The sequence below is a fragment of the Scomber japonicus genome, chromosome 13 (genome assembly GCF_027409825.1).
Source record: "Scomber japonicus isolate fScoJap1 chromosome 13, fScoJap1.pri, whole genome shotgun sequence".
NCBI classification, from domain to species: domain Eukaryota; kingdom Metazoa; phylum Chordata; class Actinopteri; order Scombriformes; family Scombridae; genus Scomber; species Scomber japonicus.
In genome coordinates, this window is record NC_070590.1 from 20,880,697 (window position 1) to 20,901,758 (window position 21,062).

At 39.8% G+C, this 21,062-nt stretch overlaps 1 protein-coding gene across 1 annotated transcript; it reads right to left on the reverse strand.

Moving 5' to 3' along the window:
• Positions 1 to 6,328: 6,328 nt before the first annotated feature.
• LOC128371455 (transgelin-like) lies at positions 6,329 to 11,484 on the reverse strand. Its single transcript, XM_053331782.1, has 5 exons — positions 11,297 to 11,484; positions 7,949 to 8,135; positions 7,682 to 7,853; positions 7,474 to 7,576; positions 6,329 to 7,360 (listed from the first exon to the last, which is right to left on the reverse strand). The coding sequence occupies exons 2-5, from the start codon at positions 8,126 to 8,128 to the stop codon at positions 7,210 to 7,212; spliced, it is 606 nt and encodes a 201-aa protein (XP_053187757.1). The 5' UTR covers positions 8,129 to 8,135; positions 11,297 to 11,484; the 3' UTR covers positions 6,329 to 7,209.
• Positions 11,485 to 21,062: the final 9,578 nt, after the last annotated feature.

The following is a 21,062-nucleotide window of genomic DNA, read 5'->3' on the forward strand; positions in this document are numbered from 1 at the left end:
CCACTTTCCTGTGTTTACATTAAACATTTAGGAACATGAAATGAGTGGAGGGGAGGGGGCTTACAGACACATAAACACCACATACTGTATGTTCAGACTGTCACTGATCCAAATCTTAATATGCATTAAGTGTTTGTATAAGTGTTAAAACTGGCCTTGTAGACTATAGATAAACATTTGACTGCTTTGACTATCAACATACTGTTTGAAAATGGGAAACGATAACTTTCTAATCCCCATGGAGACGAAGGCGTCATCAGCGAGTTAGCTACACCCTGATAAAATCTATATCTGGCCTTGTGTGCCGTTTGAGATTTGGCCTCAGTTCAGTATTAACAAGATTGGCAGCTTAATAGAGAAGGCACACAAAAAAATATTTATTGATATCAGACCTTTATGTCATCTGTTAAAGAAAGTATTGTATCTTATAAACTCTGGATCAAAGACAGTATGAGAAACTGCAATCCGTCTTACTCAACACTTCTGCCAATTATTATGTGTTTGATTCAGACTGTAAAAACAACTGCCCACATAATAAACTTAAATTACTTCCTTGGTAAATGAATGGTTTGTTTAAAGTCTACATTAGTTAAATTTCACGGAAGGGAGTCAGTTTCTGTAATTACTAAGTGATGAGAATATGTTATGTATGATGGCTGTCAGAATTCATTGTTTCATAAACGATGAGCCATGTGAACGCATATTTGTGCCATGTGCTGTGTCCCATGTTGTGGCATTTCCTTGTTAAAGTAAATCTGTCACATGTTATAACTTCACAATCCATTTCATGATTTCACAGGAAATGAAATACAAAAGCAGAAGTTGAGGCAACCCAAAAACTCTGGAGAGAGTTTTTAGTCGAGGGGTCATTGCTCTCTTTATGCTGACTAGGAGAGCCTTCATACATGATTTTTGTTAGGTGTTTGCCTCTAGCTGTAGTAATAAACTACCACAGCCAGATGTTATTTTACTGTTTATATGATGCAGTCAAACCACAGGTAAACCTCTACTGTTTCATTAAAAAGTTGATATGTACAGGCATTGAAGTATCTTACAGTTGTAGCCTTATATTTATAATAATTACATTTCAATTGAGTATATCAGTGCTTATAATGGTATTTTTTCACTTGTTTGTCACTGAGGCAATCTTATGAATCAGCAGTAAGAACGTTATCAGGCACAGATGACACATCACTTTCAAATGGCTGCGGCTCCAGGATCAGGGTACAGACGAAAGGCCACATCACTTTCAACACCTCCTCTGCAAGTTTCACTGCAGCAGCTACTGTCAAACAAAGAGACTGTCATCATCAGTTGATTAGGTGATAAATGGCAGATCTTCAGCACAGCAAGTGTTGAAATGATTGGGTGAGTGTTGGCAGGTTACAGATAGATGTGAAAGATGGTTTAACTAAGGAGTTTGTTTTTTTTTAATTGAGGTTTGCTTTTTTAACTGTACCTACACATTTTGCCATTTGAACCTGTCACTTTAACAGGTTCAGATAGCTCTGTTTGTTCTCTCATGATATTTCAATTGAGAGTTCACCTTTCAGATCTTGATGTTGGCCTCATACCAACAGTTTGGATGGGAAACACCTGCTTCCTGACTCAGATGAAACACCATCCACACCTGATACTCCTGTGACCTACCTTTTTTGCACTGCACTGACACAAAAAGAGTTAACGACACATTCAGTCATACCCATACCGCAGCACCTCCCTTTTTTAGTTCCTGATCAGCCATATTTACACATCATGAGTCACTCACTCACATAGTCAGTCATCATGTTAGTCGTTGCCTAGAGATGATGTTTATCGAATGTGATTTGACATCCATGCTGAGCTGTTCTGAGCCTGAAGTCTCCAGCTTAGCACCTCTCTGTTTCACAGTTGCATGTAACCATTTTGAAAACCACACTCATACATACAATGGCGGCAGTGGTCTCAGCACTTAGAGCCCAAAACAAATTTCCCTTTGGGGACAATAAAGTATATATTTATCTATATCTATGTATACAAGATCTCCACAGCAAATTACACTACTTGAAAAGCCAAATGAGCAGTGCTTGCAGTGCCAAAATTACAACCGCTCTCACAGTTAGCCTCTTGAGCTACAATCAGAGCTGATTTACCTGCTGATTTGACATCCATGCTGAGCTGTTCTGAGCCTGAAGTCTCCAGCTGAGCACCTCTCTGTTTCACAGTTGCATGTGACCATTTTGAAAACCATATTCATACATACAGGATCTCCACAGCAAATTACACTACTTGGAAAGCCAAATGAGCAGTGCTTGCAGTGCCAAAATTACAACCGCTCTCATAGTTACCCTCTTGATCTATAATCAGAGCTGTTATACCAGCATTAACATCTGTGTAACACCACCTCTGCCTCATCAGAAGAGTTCACAAAATTTCCTCGTGGTCTTTCTGCTCCACAAGCAGGTTATCGAAATTAATTTGTATCCATTGATTTTTGCACTGAAGCTCTCGATAATTGTCTTGCTCCTAAAGCTAATGCAGCGGGTCTCGGGTCTCAGGGTCAGGCTGTCTTACTTACTTCTGCCTTTCACCAGGGGCAATCCTTCCTCAACCGCAGCCTTTTGTAGCATCACATCATGACCTTGAATTGACATCATCCTGCTGCATACAAATCAAAGAAGCCTAATGTTGCATTAATGCCTGAGCCAATTTCTCTTAAGATAAGAAGCTGATTTTATGTGTTTAAATGTAGTTCAGAGCCAAATACTCAGTAGGACAAAACTGCTCTTTGGCTTGCTCTGTGTCTGTGTGGTTATCTGCAGGATTTAAAATGCCACAAACATATCATCTGTTTTTCTCACATTCCACAACTCCTCGCAATTGTTGTCCTCCTCCTTTATTTTGAGGTTTATTTGCTTGCATTGTCTTTTGAATGGGGCGTGTCACTTGGGAATAACCTCAGGCCTGACATGTCTTCCTGAAATTGTATGCATCCAGACATCTGCAAAACAAAATAAAATCCTCCCCCTCTCATCGAGGGCTCTATTGTAAGACACAATTGGTCAAAATATAACTGATGTGAAATCATTGTTTCTCCAAAATAGGGATTGATCCTGAGATGTGTGACATTCAGACTAACTAACAACTGTAGCAATGTAGACAGAACAAGTAGTAGGAGTCACTAGTGCTGTGATAAAGACATACTGTCATCCCTCACTGGCTTCCCACTCACTAACACAGCATGTTATGTTGCCAAGCAGCAGCTCCACTCCCAGGGACTGGAGCCAGGCGACATCTTTTTCCAGCACGTCACTCGTATGAGTTAATGAGTTTTCTACCTTACTGGATTCACTAACTGTAGCATTAGTTCTAGCCTGATAATCAGAGCGATTGTGATTTCATATACTTGAATCACTGAACTATTCAGATATGAGGAAATTGATTCAGAGGTCTGGGCTACAATAGTTCAGCTCGAATTGGTTCAAATTTGTACAGTGATAAAACTCTATATGGACGTCAGGGGCTCACGATGTGCCTTTTGTGGTAGATTTGTGGAAAATGTTCTTCTTTTTTCCCTCTGTTGTCCAGTGTGCAACATTTATGTTTCCTGAATTTTGAAAAGACTTTCAAATGACCTGTGGGCGTTAATGATGCTGTCTGCTGTCTCCACTGGAGCAGTGACGGCTCCACCCATAACAGTTATGTGCCTTGCTTAACAGAAAGGTCATAGCTGCTGCAGGGGGGGTGAAGGTGTTACATCAGCTTCCTCTTTCATATTTTCCCAGACAGTCTACGGATTCAAACTGGCATCTTTCCAGTCAAAAGGCCACTTCTCTAACCTCAAGTCTATCGTCGTCTATGTTATGCCCCTGTATGGCAGAAAAGTACATTCCTCTGCAGTGAAGCCAGAGATGTGTTGGTGTTTCCACACTTTCATTAATGCCCTGATGGAATGAGAAAAAATAGCTCCTGTGTCATAAAGGTCAGACACCACTGCTCGGCTAAAAACTAGCTGATTTAGGCTTAAGATAAGAATTATAAAAGTTAGCACTGAGTGATATGTTTGCTTTAGTGTGGGGAATATTTCTAATGTGACAAGTGTGTTTTCCAATTGAATGAATTTCCTCTGCTTTCCACACTGTCAGGTCAGAAGAAAATAGAGAATATTATCTTATCTACCTTAAAACTCAGCCCAAAAGTCACACAGTGTTCGATTTAACCTCACATTTACATAGTTACGCAACCTCATTTCTGCAAGTAGACAAGTCAGAGTCTTTTACTGAGCAGCTCCACTGCAGTGCTACAAGGGGTGAAGTACGGTGCCATGCTCATGCTCATGGATACCTGCATAGAAAAAGAGGGAAACTGTAGCTTTCTCCTCTCAGGTTTGTCCACCGAGACTGAATAACTCTCTCTTCACAACCAGCTTCGATAACTGCTGCTGCAATTAACCAGCGTTTCTCTGCAGCTCTGATTTGGCATCAATCACATCTCTCAAACTGATCAATGAATCTTTTACAACACTTATTATTAGGTTTGTTTAAAAAAAAACAAGATCAATTAATGATAAATGAGTCATTAACTAATCATGAGCCAATAAACTGATTCATTAATTAATCAACAAGTTACACTTCACTATTGTCTGATGAACAAAAGCTGATAAGATTGCAAAGTCAGGGAGTAAATTATACACGTTGAAGTTTGTTGTGTCAGTCAATAAATGATGAAGTAAATGTCATCAGTGCTGCAGTGCTCATGGCACAATTCATGATAAAGGAATCACATCTGCTTTCATCCATTCAGAAACAAAAGGGGAAAATAGTGTAATACATTTCTGAAATACAACCTTGTTTTGATTATTTGCATAAAACATTTGTCTAACTTAACTTTTTTGTTATGATGCCCTGAAAAACAGTAATTACTTGAAATTATATGGCAGCATCTAAAATGACTGAGACAGAGGAGGAAACATCTGGAGTGAATGATGAAACCGACAAAAATCTTTCTTGTTTCCTTGAAATCATCATCCTGTGATGATAACACACGACACAACATTTAAACACAAATTAATAATAATATCTATTCAGATGTGACACCTTACGAAATCTTTGTTTCTTGACATGCTGCGTTTCACTGACTAAAAATGTTTTTTTTAAAAAAGGTGCCCGTTTTAAAAAGTAGTGAAAGGACACAAAAGTTACATCACGTTACATGAAGGCACCCTTGAGATAAACTTGAGCAGATGTGTTTGAGAATATGAAGAGCTCACTTGTGCCAAAGCACACTAGTCTGCTAGTGTTGAAATAAATATTAGTGTTGAAATAATAAACACTTTCAGGCAATTATAATGATCTAAACTCCAGCTGAGACGACAGCCCCACAGATACTAATGTGCTGCAACTTAATATTGAGGGCATTATAAAAACAAATGATTGTAGAAAAACAAAAACCTTATGAAGTATTTAGTATAATGATAGCAGGAGAAGTGTGGCTGTATAGCCATTATTTGGAAAGTAATAGTTGCTCATTTGTTTCGGTTTCTATCAAAAATGTACAATATACCAATCTGTCCCCTGTATAAATACTTCATACACAGTTTCCTGTTAACAGACGGAGAACAAGGAGGAAGGGAAAAGGAAGTCTTTTTGTTTGCCCTTCCTCTGTAACAATCAATCCATTTTTGGAAATACTCTTTGATTTCATCATCCCTCTGCTCAGTCTTGACCTATCCTCTTTCTGACCTCCATCACCTTCATTTTAATCGGTGTTTGACTCCATCTGGATTCTTTCTTTTTAAAAAACAACTTCTAATGCCTTCTCTCTTCCTGTCATCTCTTTCTTCCGTTACTATCTCCGTTGCTTCTCTTCTCCATCTCTGGCCTTTTTCTGAGTCAGTTCATGCTGAACAGCTTAGTCGGCACTCAAGCAAGACCGCAGTATAAACAAAACCCTGGCAGGAGATAGTGATCCCCCTCGTTCCTCTTGTTCCATCCACCCAGATGAAACTCAGCCAGGAAAAATCCATGCTGTCTCCCGCCCCCCCCCCCCCCCCACACACACACACACATCATTTTCTCTCCTCCCACTTTTCTTTTTTTCTTTTTTGGTGACTTTATCTCATCCACTTATCTCTGTACAGCTCAGGTTTAAGCAAACAAGGGAAGGTGTTATGCTGTGGTTACCTGCAGAAGGAAACTATGGGTTGCTATGTACATTTGTTCATATCTGACTGTTTACCTATTCTCACACACCACCCAACATGGTGACTTTGGCACAATGTGCGATCAATAGCCTTGTCAATCAAGCCTGCTATTATCTTAGTTCGTCTATTCATCACACAAGAGGCTCCTTTACAGTTAAATTGAACTTTATTTCAAAATCATTGTCGTTATATAACTCAAAAAGGAAGTCCAACATTTGGATTAGGAAGAGTTAACAGAGCATCCAACTGCAGCTTTTGTAATGAAGCAGGTACAACACACATGATTGTTTGTTTTTCTTAAACCTTTTTTATAAATCAGGCACTTCAACAAAAACACATCTTTGAAATGGGTAATTAAAACAGAGCAGTTAGTTCAATCATTACCATACATTTAGCGTAAGCAGGGAGCATTATCAAAACTCTTCTAAGTGGCGCATTCAAGGACACCCTGCCATCCAAGAATCCATAGCTACATTGTGAGAAGAGAGAAAGAGAGAGGCATGTCATCTATTAAAAACTCTCAAATTTCGGGTCCTTGAATGCACCAGTAGGTAGAGCCTTGAGAAGTGTTCCTGCTCAGAGCATTACCATGCGGCAGCAATGTAACCATTAACATGAAAGCTAAAGGTTGAATGTGATGGATTACCTCTCTCAAGCAAGTCACCAACTGAAGTGAAACTACTGGATATGCAGAGAGCTGTAAATCAATCCAATCCTTTGGAAAATAGTTAACAGTAACATAAAGCACATTTGATTATAAGATGGAAACATGCAAAAACCACTAGAATGCTTGTAAAAGCACTGTGTAAAATGCACTTTCTAATTGTTTTACTTGTTCTCTCTATTAACAAAAGTGTGTTAAACATGACGTGTGTTTTCATATGTGCACATGATCTCGTTGGTCCCTGTTTTGGTCCAGTTTAGCCTTGAAAATAGTCTGGCCCCTTTTTTCCTCATGGCCAAAGGTAAGAGTCAGAGTTTCTTCATCCTCACAGACTGGCCTTTTAGAGGGCAGAAGGAGGAGAGTCTCATGGGTCATTGATGATCTGTCTGGGTCGTCCATATCCTGTCATGCCAGCTTGAGACGCTCCTCTGTTTGTGCCCATTTGCAGACCAATGACATTTTTCCCCTCACTCAGCTGCTCATCTGAGAAATCTCTCCTGTTTTCTTGGGACTTCCTGCACACATACAAACACACAACTCTTCTCAGTCCAAACCTCATTTTTGTTGTACCAACTTTCCACACAGAGACTAGCTTAGCGTAGACATGAGAAACAAAGCTCAAACTCACTTAAAGAACCAGCTGGGGTCTCCTTTGTAATTCCCATCACTCTTCGTGACGGCCAAACTACCCAGAGCCATCAGGGTCCTCTGGACTGCAGCCAGGTCCTTGCCTGAAGACACAACAATCTCAAATGAACAAAGCACACAGCAAATATAGGGAAAAAGCCACGGCACACTTTTGTAATAATTCAGTAGAGGCCTGCTGATTGTCTTACCTTCAAAGAGGTCTACAGTCTGGAACATGTCGGTTTTGGTTACTCCGTAGTTTTCTGCAGCTTTAAGAAACATGGAGATTTGCTCCATCTGCTTGAATGCCATGCCGGAGCTCTTGATGGTCTTGATGGCCTTGTTGGCTCCATACAGGCTGTTGATGAGCTCACACAGCACCTAGAGACACAGAGAAGGAGCAGTTCCCTCTTAGTATGCCTGCACACAACGCAGATTACAATGTAGTATTTTTATTTATTCAATCCAACACTCACACATCCATCCTTGAGCCAGTTTTGGAAGCCGGTCTTCCCTGCCTCAGGCCTGCCAACTCCTGATCCGCACTGCATGACGATCCACTCCACCAGTCTTTCCTCCAGTTCTGGGTCGTATTTTTTATCAATCTTACTCTGTACCTCGCGGCTGAAGCCATAGGCGGGTCCTTTGTTTGCCATGCTGATCCTGTTGGGAGGGAAAGTTGGTGTTAAGATAGGCAACTGGCCCAGCAAACTTTGCTCCCTGACAGCATATTATGTCCTTTTCAATATGAGTATTTAATAGATGTAACAACATTCAAAGCCTTGTCCTGCTCACACCCACAGTCCTGGCTCGCAGTCAAAGCAAATTGTTTTTTAGTCACAATCTCCTAATGTGTGCATGTGTGTTTGGGTTTCTGATGTGTTCTGTTTTAGTAGACATAAAAGCAACAGCAAGGACATTTTGGCTTGTGACATTTTTTCATGAGTAGTGTAGTAAACAATCATAATGTCATTATTTTACACTTTTTTGAACATTTGGACACTTTGCACCAGAGAAACAGAAAAATGCTAAATGTCTTGAGGGATTTCAGCCATGCTGTCCACTGTAAGTAATTATGGTTGGCCTATCTCACTTATTAATGCAGCATGGGTTTCCTGTCGGCCTTAGCAGAACTGCTCAGCTTCCTGCATCCTGTTTGCTCATTCAGCTGTCACTTCCTTCCTCCCACTCTGACAAAGCTAGCTATGTGTATACAGGACTCTAAACAAAATAACATACTGCTGCTCACCATGGCAACTGCTCTTACATCCCAAAAAAACAAAAAAAAACATAATCAAGCCTCATGAAAGTGTGAAATGGTACATTGTAACTGTCACGCAGCAGTAATTGCTTTTACAGATCTGAATCACTGAGTTACACAATTCAGTGACATTTCTGAATTTCAAGGAAAGCAGATAGTATGGAGATGTTTATAGCTGATGGAAATCCTCCTGCTCTTACTTTTTTAACTTTTCACATACATGCACTTTATTCTTGTAGACAAACTGGGTGTAATATAAAGCAAGTACATTTATCCCTTGAGGGGAGAAAGTCACACCTACTGCATCCCTTGCAAAACAGAGACTTGTCAGTCTTACACAATATGTGCGGATAGTAGTAGACAAATCACCATTGTGTCCCTAACCCTGCTATAGATCACACTTGTGTTCTCTGTTCATTGTCTGAGGTTGCAGTGGTTACATGAGCATGGAGGGGAAGGGGGGCTTCTTCCTGTCCGCTAAACTATTTCAAAACCAGTTTGTCACAGCAACAGCGAGGGTGAAGTAAATATCCAAACATCCGACCTCTTGAACACTGTGTTTCTCAATTTTAGGAGTTTCATCTGTGGTGTCATGACACGCCCAGAGAAGATCCAGCAGCTGCAAACATTGAATTTATCTCTGCCTGATGTGAGTGAACAATGAGGGATGATGAACTCAAGAGATTTCACTGTTTCAGATGAAATCTTAGCCTGACCTGCACTTTGTTCCCTGAACTACACATGAACTACTGATTGTATTGGTCATGTTGCCACATCTCTGGTTAACACCACTGTTCATCTCTGTGTATCTTCCTATATCTAAGCATAACTACCACTTGCAGGACTAAACTCTAAAGTAGAGTGCAATCACACACACCAGGCCAGGACATTCAAGCAGATTGTGTGTGTGCAGGTGTTTCAGCGTGTGTTATGGAGGATTTTTTAGTCCGGTGCACTTTAGAAATGAGCAGGGAGTGGCCTGGTAGTTACTGGGAACATCTTGTAATCACAGAGTCACAGCTTCACCCCCACCCCTCCGGAAAAAGAGGACGTCAATAAACAGTTGCAAAGTGGTAACTATGGTAACACATTTTCTTTGTCAATCATTATACTTTAAAATCTGCAATATTGAATTAGCTTTGTCTGTCTTTTAAAACTCCCCGTGGCTCAGCGTCAAAGGATCATCAAATTGAATGTGACGATGATTTGTAAAATGTTTGTTCTGCAGCTTTTGTCATTGAACTTTTGCTCTATGGAGGACTTCAGTGTTATTGTTCAACATGTTGCAACACATCAAATTAGCTTTCTGGTTTCTACACTGTGACTATGTGTGACTGTTGGCATCCACTCATGACTATACAACTTTTGGGCCAAAAAATCTCCTCAACTGCTGTATGAATCACACTATAATCCTTTATTCAGATTATATTATTCAAATAATAGTCAAGTGAAAACTGCTACATAACGTATACACAATCTTCTCCATCCAGCCTTCACTTTACCTTCACACAGTGGCACTTTTTAATACCTGACTGCTACCGTATGTGCAAACGTTCCCCTCTACATTCTCACAGAGCAGCTCTTGTGCTATTTAAGGGTTACGTGTCTTACTCAGACACTACAGTTCACTCATCTCCCGTGTGAATTCTTAAATCTTGGGTGTCATAATTTATAAGCTGATAAACTTTCTTGTCACAACAGCATCTGCAGTTACTTTCTGAGTCAAAATTATATCATTTTAACTCATTGTGATTTCATCAGTGACTTATTTAGTTCAACAAAGGTTTAAAAAGGTAATTCTAAAACCTTTGTGATGTGAAAACAGTGGATCTAAATGCTTAAACTCCTTTACAGTGTTCATAGTCATGTTCTCCTTTATCCTGTGTCTGACCCCGTGTGTGAGTTCAATGCTCTGTGTTACTACATCACTCAAGATGTGAGAGCAGTCCATACATCACAATGTAAAGTCATAGTCTAAGTTATCTAACAGTCCGAAGCACTCGCTTGCACATAAAACTTGACCATGTTCCATACATGTGACAACACATGTGAGAGATTCATAAAGAATTTTACTGCCATTTCCTGAACCAGGGGCCTGTTGTTGCAGAGTATTTATTAAACTAGAAAATTACATATTATTAGAGAGTGCTGACTACATGTTGAGGTGCTCCTGGTGAGAGATTTGTCAGAGGCTGAACTGAACCTGCTGACATTCCTTAAAAAAAAAAAAATATGAGGCCCTGCATTTTGCGGTGAGCACATGTGAAGAGTATAAAAGTAGATAAGACTTTCACAAGAATTGACACTCGTGGCTCATTCATAAGGCATCAAATCTACACCGGAAGGAGCTAAACATTAACTTGAGCGTAAAAGAGAGGGAGACACACAGCGAGGGTGGGGTGTATGATACATTACACTTGTTTTTTTTTTCACGTTTCCTGTATAGAGTGAGCCACAAACCCCACAAAGCACTAAAAAAATCCTCCAACTGCCTGTTAGGATTCATGAAACTGAGATTGATGAATGAAGGTAAGAGGAAAAACTAGAAGCTGTATTTACTTACTTTATGTAGTAGCTTTCAGGTGAGTGCAGGTAAGGCTTAATGTTGCTGGGTTACCGCTCTTCTTCTTCTGCTGCTGCTTCTGTCTTACAACACAGTGCAGGTTGCTCTGGACAGGATTGCTATCATAAATACAGCAAACACCCTTGTCTGAATTATATGACTTCACCGCATTCAACAGAGCGAGGGAGTAAAAGAAAGAGATACGCACTCAGGTCCTCCTATTTCACTCTAGGACCCGCCCATTTTGCTCTTACTCTTTTTCCTCACTCAAATTGGAATTCCTTATTTAGGAGAAGGACGGGAAGGAAAAAGAGGGCATGTGACTGGGGAGTTTGGTGTGGTCACTGAAAGGAATTCTCTAAATTTCTCTCTCTACCACTAAAGAACAAGACAGGATTAAGAGGAGGGAAGGAAGGAGGGAGGGATGATACAAAAAAAAAATCCTGGAGAACAGTGAAGCCTGAGGGAGCAAAGGAATGGAGTCTAGAAGAAGAGAGTCATTAAAGAGCAGTGGGAGGATTTATTGCTTTTAATTCAAGCTGGGTGATGTTTGAGTTCTCTAAAAATATGTCAGAAAGCGAAACAGGCAGCAAGCAGCAGTGGAATGTAAATCTCTTCCACTCTGATGCCTCACATGATAAGACTCAATAAAGAGAAAGGAGAGGAACAAGTCCTGACACATCTTATTGTTTTGTTTTATCCTCAGACAGGTGAACATGTAAACTCTGAGAGTGTCCTCCTTTCAGTACAGGAGCTACAGTACATCCAAGAGGTTTCCATGACAACAAGAGGAGGCACTCCCTGCCAGGCATTCCAGCCTGGTTGACAAGAGCAAGTCAGGACCTGGCTGGATGGGACCATGACATCAAACGTGATAACACTGTGAGGAGCTGGCATGTGTGAAGTCATAAGCTGAGCCCATCGGTCATGAATACGTGGGTGTTGAGAAGCACTGAGATGTGTGTGTGTCAGATATGCTCTGGGTCATTTTAACTGCAGGACAGCCAATTGTGAGGCTGCTATTTAATTAGCAGGACCAGGGTGTGCAGGGTTAATGATTTACACCACCTGAGAGTGGTTTGATGTTGCAGTTGAATATTTCCTGTTTCCTCCTCACATGAGCAGTCAGCTACCACAGTCTCACTTGTGTTGAGGATCCACTCTCACCACATTTCTTCATTTATTACTTGATTTTATTTCTATTTCTTATCTCAGTTGAAGAAATGGTATACTTCGTAACCAAGCCAATCAAGTCAACTGCTGTATTAAAAAACACACAAAATGAAGATGATATAATCAATCAGAAGAAGCTGATTAGACCTCACCCTCTTTTATCAAATTAAGAGTTGGGGGTTTCTACTAAAGGGTTAAGGTTAGGGCTTAAATGTTTAAACATCCATAAAGAACAATTGATTTACTTTTTTTCCGTGACAGATTTATTCCTGTAAATTACTACTGTAAGTAAAGCATTATTGTTGACTCGCGGCTACCCCCTGCCCCTCCTAATCTTCTATGTGTATGATGTATTTTTGTTCAATTAAAAACATCACTGCTGCAAATGAGGTTGAGTCTGCAGCAGCCAGTGGTGGAAAGTGAGTCAATTTAAGATACTCGTTGTACTTTTATTGAGTATTTTTATTTAATGCTATACATTATACATATAGTCCTCTACATATCAGACACAATATTTGTACTTATTACTCAACTGTATTCATCTGACAGCTATAGTTACTTTACAGAGGGGCTTATTGGTATAAATTAACCTATCAAACAGTATATAAGATAGTAAAAATGAACTCCACCTTGACCAGATCCAACATTATAAACTGCTTCATTAAATCATTGTAATATAATATAATTTATATAATAAATAATATCCTCATACCTCCTCCTAACTGCCTCACTACTTCCAGGATGGGCAGAACCTCTGAAATAATAAACAGGCAGCTCACCTGTAAATGTTTGAGAAGAAAGCAGGTAGCTGGACTCATGTTGGTGCCTCATCTCTCCAATACTTTGATCTGTGTATATGATATGTAAGTTTCCTTTAATTTAAAATGTATTTATAACAGCTTTCATACTACTTGCTTCTTCATCTCTAGGTTTACATAGTAATTGTGTTTTAATTGACACTTAATTTGTTGGATTATTAATTATTAAAATTAGGAATTCTGACTTCTAGATAATGTTTGTTATCATTTTTTCTTCTGTTATCATGTAAATCAGTTTGAACTATTTAATAATTGAATATTGGACTGGAGCTGCTGCCTTTGTCCATGTGTCCCAACACAGAGGCCATTGATTCTGTGATATTCTGTAAGCACACTATCATCAGGAGACATCAGTAGTCTCCTGATGAATATTCTTCATTGATAATAAAACAATACTGAAGACTCTAATCAGAGGAGTATTTTTTCCATGAATGGCAATGACACATATCTAGTAAATATGCAGTGAACCAGTTAACATGGTGGGTGTGGAGTTGGAGAAAGGTTCATGTTCAACCAGATGACAGATAGCTGTGAGTGTGGGAACATGGAAAATATTATCCATCAAGCCTGTAAATGGTGAAAATACACACAAGTGAGAAATTCCACATGTGGATGAGCTCTGGGAGTTTCTGCAGCACTGCACACTGTAACCAGATGTACAGTCTCACCTGTCCTGAGCACATGCGATGGTGCCAAATCATTATTTTAATATTAGTAAAATATTTTTTATGCTGTGAGAGGAAAATGCTACATTTGGAGGAAGTGAAAAAAATGCGGCTGGTTTTTGCAGCTTTTTAATTCAAGATACTGATCAGACCTCCTGTAAGTCTTTATAGGCCATTTCTGCACTACAGCAACATCTGGTGGCTCAGGGGGCAATGTCCACTCATTGCTTCCTCTCTCCTTTGTGCTGCAGCTTTTCCATTTACAAGGGCAAAAACAGCCAAAAGCATACTTCTTCACAAGTAGAAATCTTTTAAATATGATTTTGTTAAATAGAAGGACGAATGGCTGTGTTACACTCATTGCTCTCTAGAGTCAACCTGACAACAGATTTAATAGATTTCATGTTATTTTCAGACTGAGGGACACACTGCTGGGTGTTGATGACCGCACTGAGAGCTGCTAATTGAAAATCAGCAGCATGGTGGACGCAGGACTGTGATGTCATCAGGGCGTGAAATATGAAGCTGTTACACAGAAAAATAATTCTAACAGATGGAAAAGCGTAACTGAGCATGAAGGGGTTCACGTTTTGTTTTCAGCCCCAGAATGAATAATTCAAGAAGGAAACTACTTTGGGCCTAAAAACTAAACAAACATCCGATGGTCCATAAATTCCATCTAACTGGAGTTATGAACTCTCAAAGTAGAGAGAACGTTGGTCCAAACTAAAAATAATATTTCAATAGTGAAACTTTGTTTTACTTCAACATGGTCAGTGTGACGCAGTGCAGAAAAGACATGAAAGTGTTTTTTCACTTGTATTACAGATCAAGGCAATACTGTGTTTTTTTAAACTGCATCTACCATTTTAAAACATCAAAAGCAAAAAAATTAGAAAATATAATTTGATTTGTCCTTCAGCTTCAAATGTCATGAGGCTAATAAAACATGTGCATGTTTTTACTTTGTAGACAAAGCTTCACTTAGTTTATGATCATCAAGACAATAAAGTCATTCAATTTTAATTCACAAAAGCAAGCCAAGGATTCCGTGTATCCCTTTAATCTTTGTTAATGTATTGGCTTCATTCATTGCATTAGACATGTGACTGAGTTCCTGATTATGTTTGCATGTTTCTGTAATGGCTCCTATGGCTAAATGCCAGCTTGAAACTAAACGCTAACGTGATTGTGTACTGTACTATAGGTCCTCAAAACGGTTCAGTCTCTGCATACTGAGTAGTCTCTCAGCTGAAAGAGAATTATTATTATGATGTCAGTTTCCTTTTGACTTTTTTTCCTGAACATTTCAAGCATACAAGATGTCCTTCTGCACTTGTGTCTTGAGGGAAAGGTACTCCCACCAGGACAAATGATAAAGAACAGATCCTGCACAACCACACCGCTGTCTTAGTAAGTGTAACGTAGTTTTGATCCAGTGATCCTTCTTTAGCTGGACGTTTCATGCACACAACCACAGATCATGGTACCAAAGCTGTGGGAGGTGTGATGATGAGATATGTGGATGAATAAATGTGTCTAGATTAAAACCACAGGAGGTCCAGCAGTGCCTGATCCTTTAGGACAAAATGCCAGTGAGACACAGTGGGAAACATCTGTTTAAATTTCATATTTATTCACAAGCTTCTTTCCACTTTCACTGTGTGATTCTGGGCCATGAGACCACTACATAGAGCATGTTTCTCTTTTTAGAAAAGCATTCGACAAATACTCACAATATACTCCAGTGGTTTTAGCTGAGTAAACCGCTGTGGTTACTGTTTGAGTGGTGAGATTGACAAAATGTGTACAGATCCCTCAACTCTCTTCAACTGAGTGAACTCAGATGTGGGGAAGAAAAATTGCACATTGTTCCAAAACTAAATGTCCTTGAATAGCTTCCCTACCAGTCAACTATGGGGGATTTGCATGTTTTGTTTTCTTATAGAAGAGCTGTAGAGTGCAGTTTGGTCCTCTTGGAGGCGCTGTATTTCAGTGTGAGTCTGCATCCACTAAATAGACTGTTCATTCTGCTGACACTCAGCCTCTAAACTGTGACCCCTAAATGTCAATATAAATCTTCAGCTCTCCATCTCCTTCCTCTAATAATGCTATGGGATGGTGAGAAGCTGTGCAAAAAAAAGAGGGAGTGGGGGGATTTGCAGTGTAATGGGCATGTTCAAGATGGAGATGTTGGGTGTTGGTCACTTACAATGTTAATCTGGTAATTAAACCCAAACCAGCTGATTCTGCCCTAAATTCTCTTTTCTCCTTTTTTTGGTAAAATGTCACATTTTACAGTAAAGTCACTCTGTACCTGCAGCTTGTGTGAAAATCAAAACATCAGCATCCTCTGCTGTTCTGCTACTTGACTTCATTGCACACCGCTGCTTCTGGATGTCATCTACATGCTATCTGGTGCAATTTAAAAGAAAATAAGATTAGACTTCCCCTTAATTTATGTGACCTCCGTTTATTGATCCAGGAGGCAGAGGTGCATAGGTGGGGGATGGGTGTAGAGAGAGCAAATTTGTGATCCAAGAGTCCACAGGCAACCCAACACAGATCGTTTGTGCTGCACAGGAGCTCAGTCCAGCTGACTGTCATGATGTGGGGCTTACAGTGTGTGCATTTCTGTTGATTGTGCGTAGCTTTACTTTGATTCAGCCATCAGGTAAAATAAAACAGCAGCATTTAAGAGACTTCTAACTGAAGGCTCTGTCCTCTTTGTGCAGAAAAAGTGTTATTAAATGTTCAGTAAGCCTCACTCTGTCAGTCTCAGAGAGCAGATGCAGCAGGAGCTGTAGCTATGTTGTTAATCCATGTTATTTCTGGCCATGGGGAAGAGGCATTGACATAAGGTGTTAAATTAGCCAGCAGCTTTTTTTGAAACCAAGATGAGATTACTCACAAGCATTTCTTCCCGGCCTATTTAACTGCCAGTATTTAAAAACAAAAAAGATTTTAGCATCATTATAAATTTATATTTACACATTGTTTTTTTCCATTGCAATGGTTTGGCAGTAGACAGTGCAGGATCAGAAAAACCTATCTGATCTGGCCCATGGCTTCTCACATCTTCAATTTATTGTAATCACCAAGTAATGAAGGAGAGTCACGCTGCAGAGGAGGACACACAAACAGTCTGTAGTGTCCACACTGACTGAATTTATTGCTGCAATGGCTAGTTTGAGCTCCCAGTGGTGAATTAACTGTTCTTAAGCAGGATCTTTGAAGATATGTGGGGAATGTCCATGTACATTATGTTGACACAGCTGTCAGAAACCCCAGCTTAGTTTATTGAGCTATTTTTTTCTTACCTTTACTTTTTCATGACAACTGCTGAAATCCAGAAGAGAAATGTCAGCACTTGTTGAAAAGATTGTTATTGTATTTATATTTGCACCAGTTGTCTTGTCTTATAGCAAATCCCTGTGATCTAAAACAGACCCAAAAAGATCAGAGAATACACTCCTCATTTTGTCACCCGTATCATGAAACTAACTTGATCTTAATATTTTTCTCCCTTTTCCTAAATGACCAGAACAACCGTATTAGAGCCAGTTTTGAGTGGAACGTATGGCAGGGTTGGTCGAGGGGTTATTGGGGGTATTTTTGAGATATATCCCAAATCTGTCTGACACATTGCCAGTTCCCAAAGATGAATTAATTCAGTAAGATGGCAGAGCAGTTGTGATGGGATCTAGGGGGCTGGGGGCTAAAGCAGCTTTAAATAACAGTTTACATGTTGGGTAGTTATATTTATATATTTCCTATTATATCGGCTGAGGAAAGAGGCAAGTGAGGTGTCAGGGCAGCATCGGTTTTTCAGGGAGATAATAATAGTTGGAAAGATGTATCACAGTTTATTTGTCTGCTTGAAAGAGGCAGAAAAGAAAGAAAGGGAGGAATCAGGGTCAAGTGCAGTTTAGGAGAGAGGAGAGATTAGAAAAGGACTTTTCTTGAATAAAGTAAAAGCCTCAGCTTCATAAAGCTTTAAATAAAGAGGAAAAGAGGTATTGAAATGAATATCATTGGAATCACTTTGTTTTGTCCAGACGTGAGATCCAGGTGGAATATCCAGGACGGATCCATATGAGTGAGGAGATAAAAGGTCAGAGGAAGGCAGGAGGGCAGAAATGTGGAGGTGTAGGAAACAGTGGAAAGAGAGAGGAATGAGTCAGGTGGAGAAGGAGAGGAGCAGATGGAGAAAGAGAGAGAGGAAGGGTGGAGAGAAGGTGACAAGCAGGGATCTCACGACAGAAGACCGAGAGCTGAACAGGGACTGATACAAACTAAAGGTCTAGAAACAGAGCAGGCTGTAGAGTGGAACAAGCAAACTTAAGTTTCATCTTTATGAATGAGTTTCATCTTTTTTTACTTTTACATTAGATCTATTAATGCTGTAGGGTCAAGGTCAGAAAAAAAACACTGCTGCAGCTATAGGGCTCACTGAGATTTGAACAGAAATGGGATCCATTCAGCCACAAAAAATATTACTGATCGTATGGTCATATTTAGAGTAAAACCTATGCTGGAGTCAGTGTCAATGATCATTGCTACTCAATAATATGACACTGGCTCGGAGGTAAGAAGCCAAAGCAAAAGTCACATCTGGTTGCTGAGAATGATGAGACAGTCTTGTCATGTCACAAATAGACACAAGACACAACTAAAATTGACAAAGAAGCAGCACTGGTGGGACAGACATGTATCTGTTTAAAGCAAAGAAGCAAACAAACAGCTCAAGTTATTCATGTCAATATCACCCTACTTCACTGATGATGAAAACAATCAAAAACAGTCAAATCGATTGAACAGCATTTTTTTGGAAAAGTGTACTGTCACGGTTCAGCTGTGTTTTTGTTTTCTCTTTTCTTGTTTGTGTCCTCTCCATCCATCTATGTCTGTACATGTGTGTATTTGGCATGGCCTCCAGGATCTGGCTTCTATCTACCTGCTCACCTGGCAGCACTCAGCTCATCTGGTCCACCAGCACACCTGGAAGCACTCAGATCTTCACTCACTGCTCAAGTACTCTGGCTTTCCCTCCACTGCCACATTGTTCAGTCAGCTAAGTGCTCTCGGCCACTCTTTACTCAAGTTTGCTTTGTTCTTGATTGCGAAATATTCCTCACTGTGTCCAGGTCTCCAGAGCCAAGCCTCGGCACCTCCAAGCCAGCCAGACATACTCCCACTACAAGCTGGCCTGCCCCCATGTCACTTCAGCCCCCCACTCCTTGTCCCTCACCCACTGTGTGTCATTAAAACTACCCTTCAACTCAATCTTCTGTCTCTGTGTCTGCTTGTGGTTCCTCAAACAAACTCTAACCTTAACATGTACAGTTCATTCTGTCAAAGATTTATATGTGTAGCAAGAAGAACAAGAAAGCAATCAAAATATCACAGTTGAATTGTGTCAACTTGACATTTTCTTGGTCAAAATGTTGAAGAAAGCTTACTGATCTGATCAAGATCCACAAATAAGAGAGAGACAGTTTGTTCAAACATGCTGTTGAGGATTAAACTGATGCTGCTTCTTCTATCCTCTGAAAAATGGTGCATCTATGTGAGATGTGGATCTATGTGGCCCTGTGTCATCATACTGCAGAGCAGCAGTTTTGTATCGTGAATGGGAAGTGAATCAAGGAGCTTAGCTGAGCATCCTTTATGACAGCTCTAACACATCATCATCCCAGCAGGACCTCCCTTTTTACTGTCAGAATGCTATTTTTGTTTATCTTGTTTTTTTTCTTATTTTGGGAAAATATATTTGACAGTTTGTGTGAAGTCTATAGATGTAATGTATAGAGTGTGCTATGTATATAGTTATTTTAATGTTGATGTTTATAAAAATGTGATTATCAGTATAATGAAGATGTGCATCATTATCTCTACACGCCGCCAGCAGAACACATAGAGAGAGGATGTGTTGTGAGTGTTATGGGGTGTAAATTCACTGCACACACTAACATAAATACATTTAAAATGTTGCAGGTTCTGTTTGAAAATAACATCTATTCTTTTCTCAGGGAAACGAAAAAATGTTGTTATGTACTCAGGCAAATTAATACTTAAGAAATGCTTATTTTATAGCTCATAACTGGATTAAATACATTCTCTTATCCACTCTAGTGGAAGTTATTTGAGCTGAAGCCATCATACGGTTCATCTGTTGGTTTGAACCAGTCCGACCATCCATATTCTATTGGACGGCAGGCACTCACCTTTTTTTATAACCATTTCCACGGCAGGCTGGTATGTGTTTTTGTTTGTTTCAGGGGGAATTTTATTATATTTTGTTAATTTACTCCCTTTTGTTATTCACAGTATGTCAGCACGCTTACTCATGGATAACATTCTTTTCTTGGCCCAAAAAGAGGTAAAATGCATAAGACCCGGAGGTGAAAAAAAGTGCAAAAATGACAAAGGGTGGCGGATTGTCCCGAAACTTGCTAAAATGAGCCAGGGGGATGTGCTGAATGAAAAAATGAGCAAAATTAAGCACCATAGGCGTGTTATGCGAAAATTGGGTACAGGGCCCAAAAATGGGTAAAATGCGTCACGTCCGGAGGTGACAAAAATGGGAAAAACGGATTGTCCAGAAACTTGTAAAGTATTGTACAGTTTCTCCCATTATATCAATTTTATACACCAAATCATTGGGATTTATTGTGGGTAATGATTGTCCTTAATTTTCATTAGTTCACACTTGTAACAGCAGCGCTGCAGATTAACACGCAGCCCAGCATGTTTCTTTCACTGTGAGTCTCGAGTGTGTTCTGCAGGTTGACATGCTGCTGTGGAGAGATAGCGCAGTGCTGTTTCTGCCCTTCACTACTGTAGTCTCTGTGGTGCTTAACATCATTACTGCCCTCCTGTCACCACAGCAACCAGCCTTGCTACATCCTCAGCAATGCTTTTGTTTAGGCAGTTATTGACTCTTTCTTTGTATGCATATGTGTGTGTGTGTGAGGTTGTTGGGCATTTCATGATGTAAATGCATATCACACACAGCAGAGAGTCAATCATAGCTATCCACATGTCAATAAGAACACAGCGTGACCTTTAAGTGAATGAGTAACCACAAAATTCATTACTCTACATCCT

Coding starts and splice junctions, on each gene's coding strand:
- LOC128371455 (XM_053331782.1), bottom strand. CDS start 8,128: ATGGCAAACAAAGGACCCGCCTATGGCTTCAGCCGCGAGGTACAGAGT. Junction 7,854..7,948: donor ACTGGCTCAAGGATGGATGT/GTGAGTGTTGGA, acceptor CTGTGTCTCTAG/GTGCTGTGTGAGCTCATCAA. Junction 7,577..7,681: donor GACTGTAGACCTCTTTGAAG/GTAAGACAATCA, acceptor TTGTGTCTTCAG/GCAAGGACCTGGCTGCAGTC.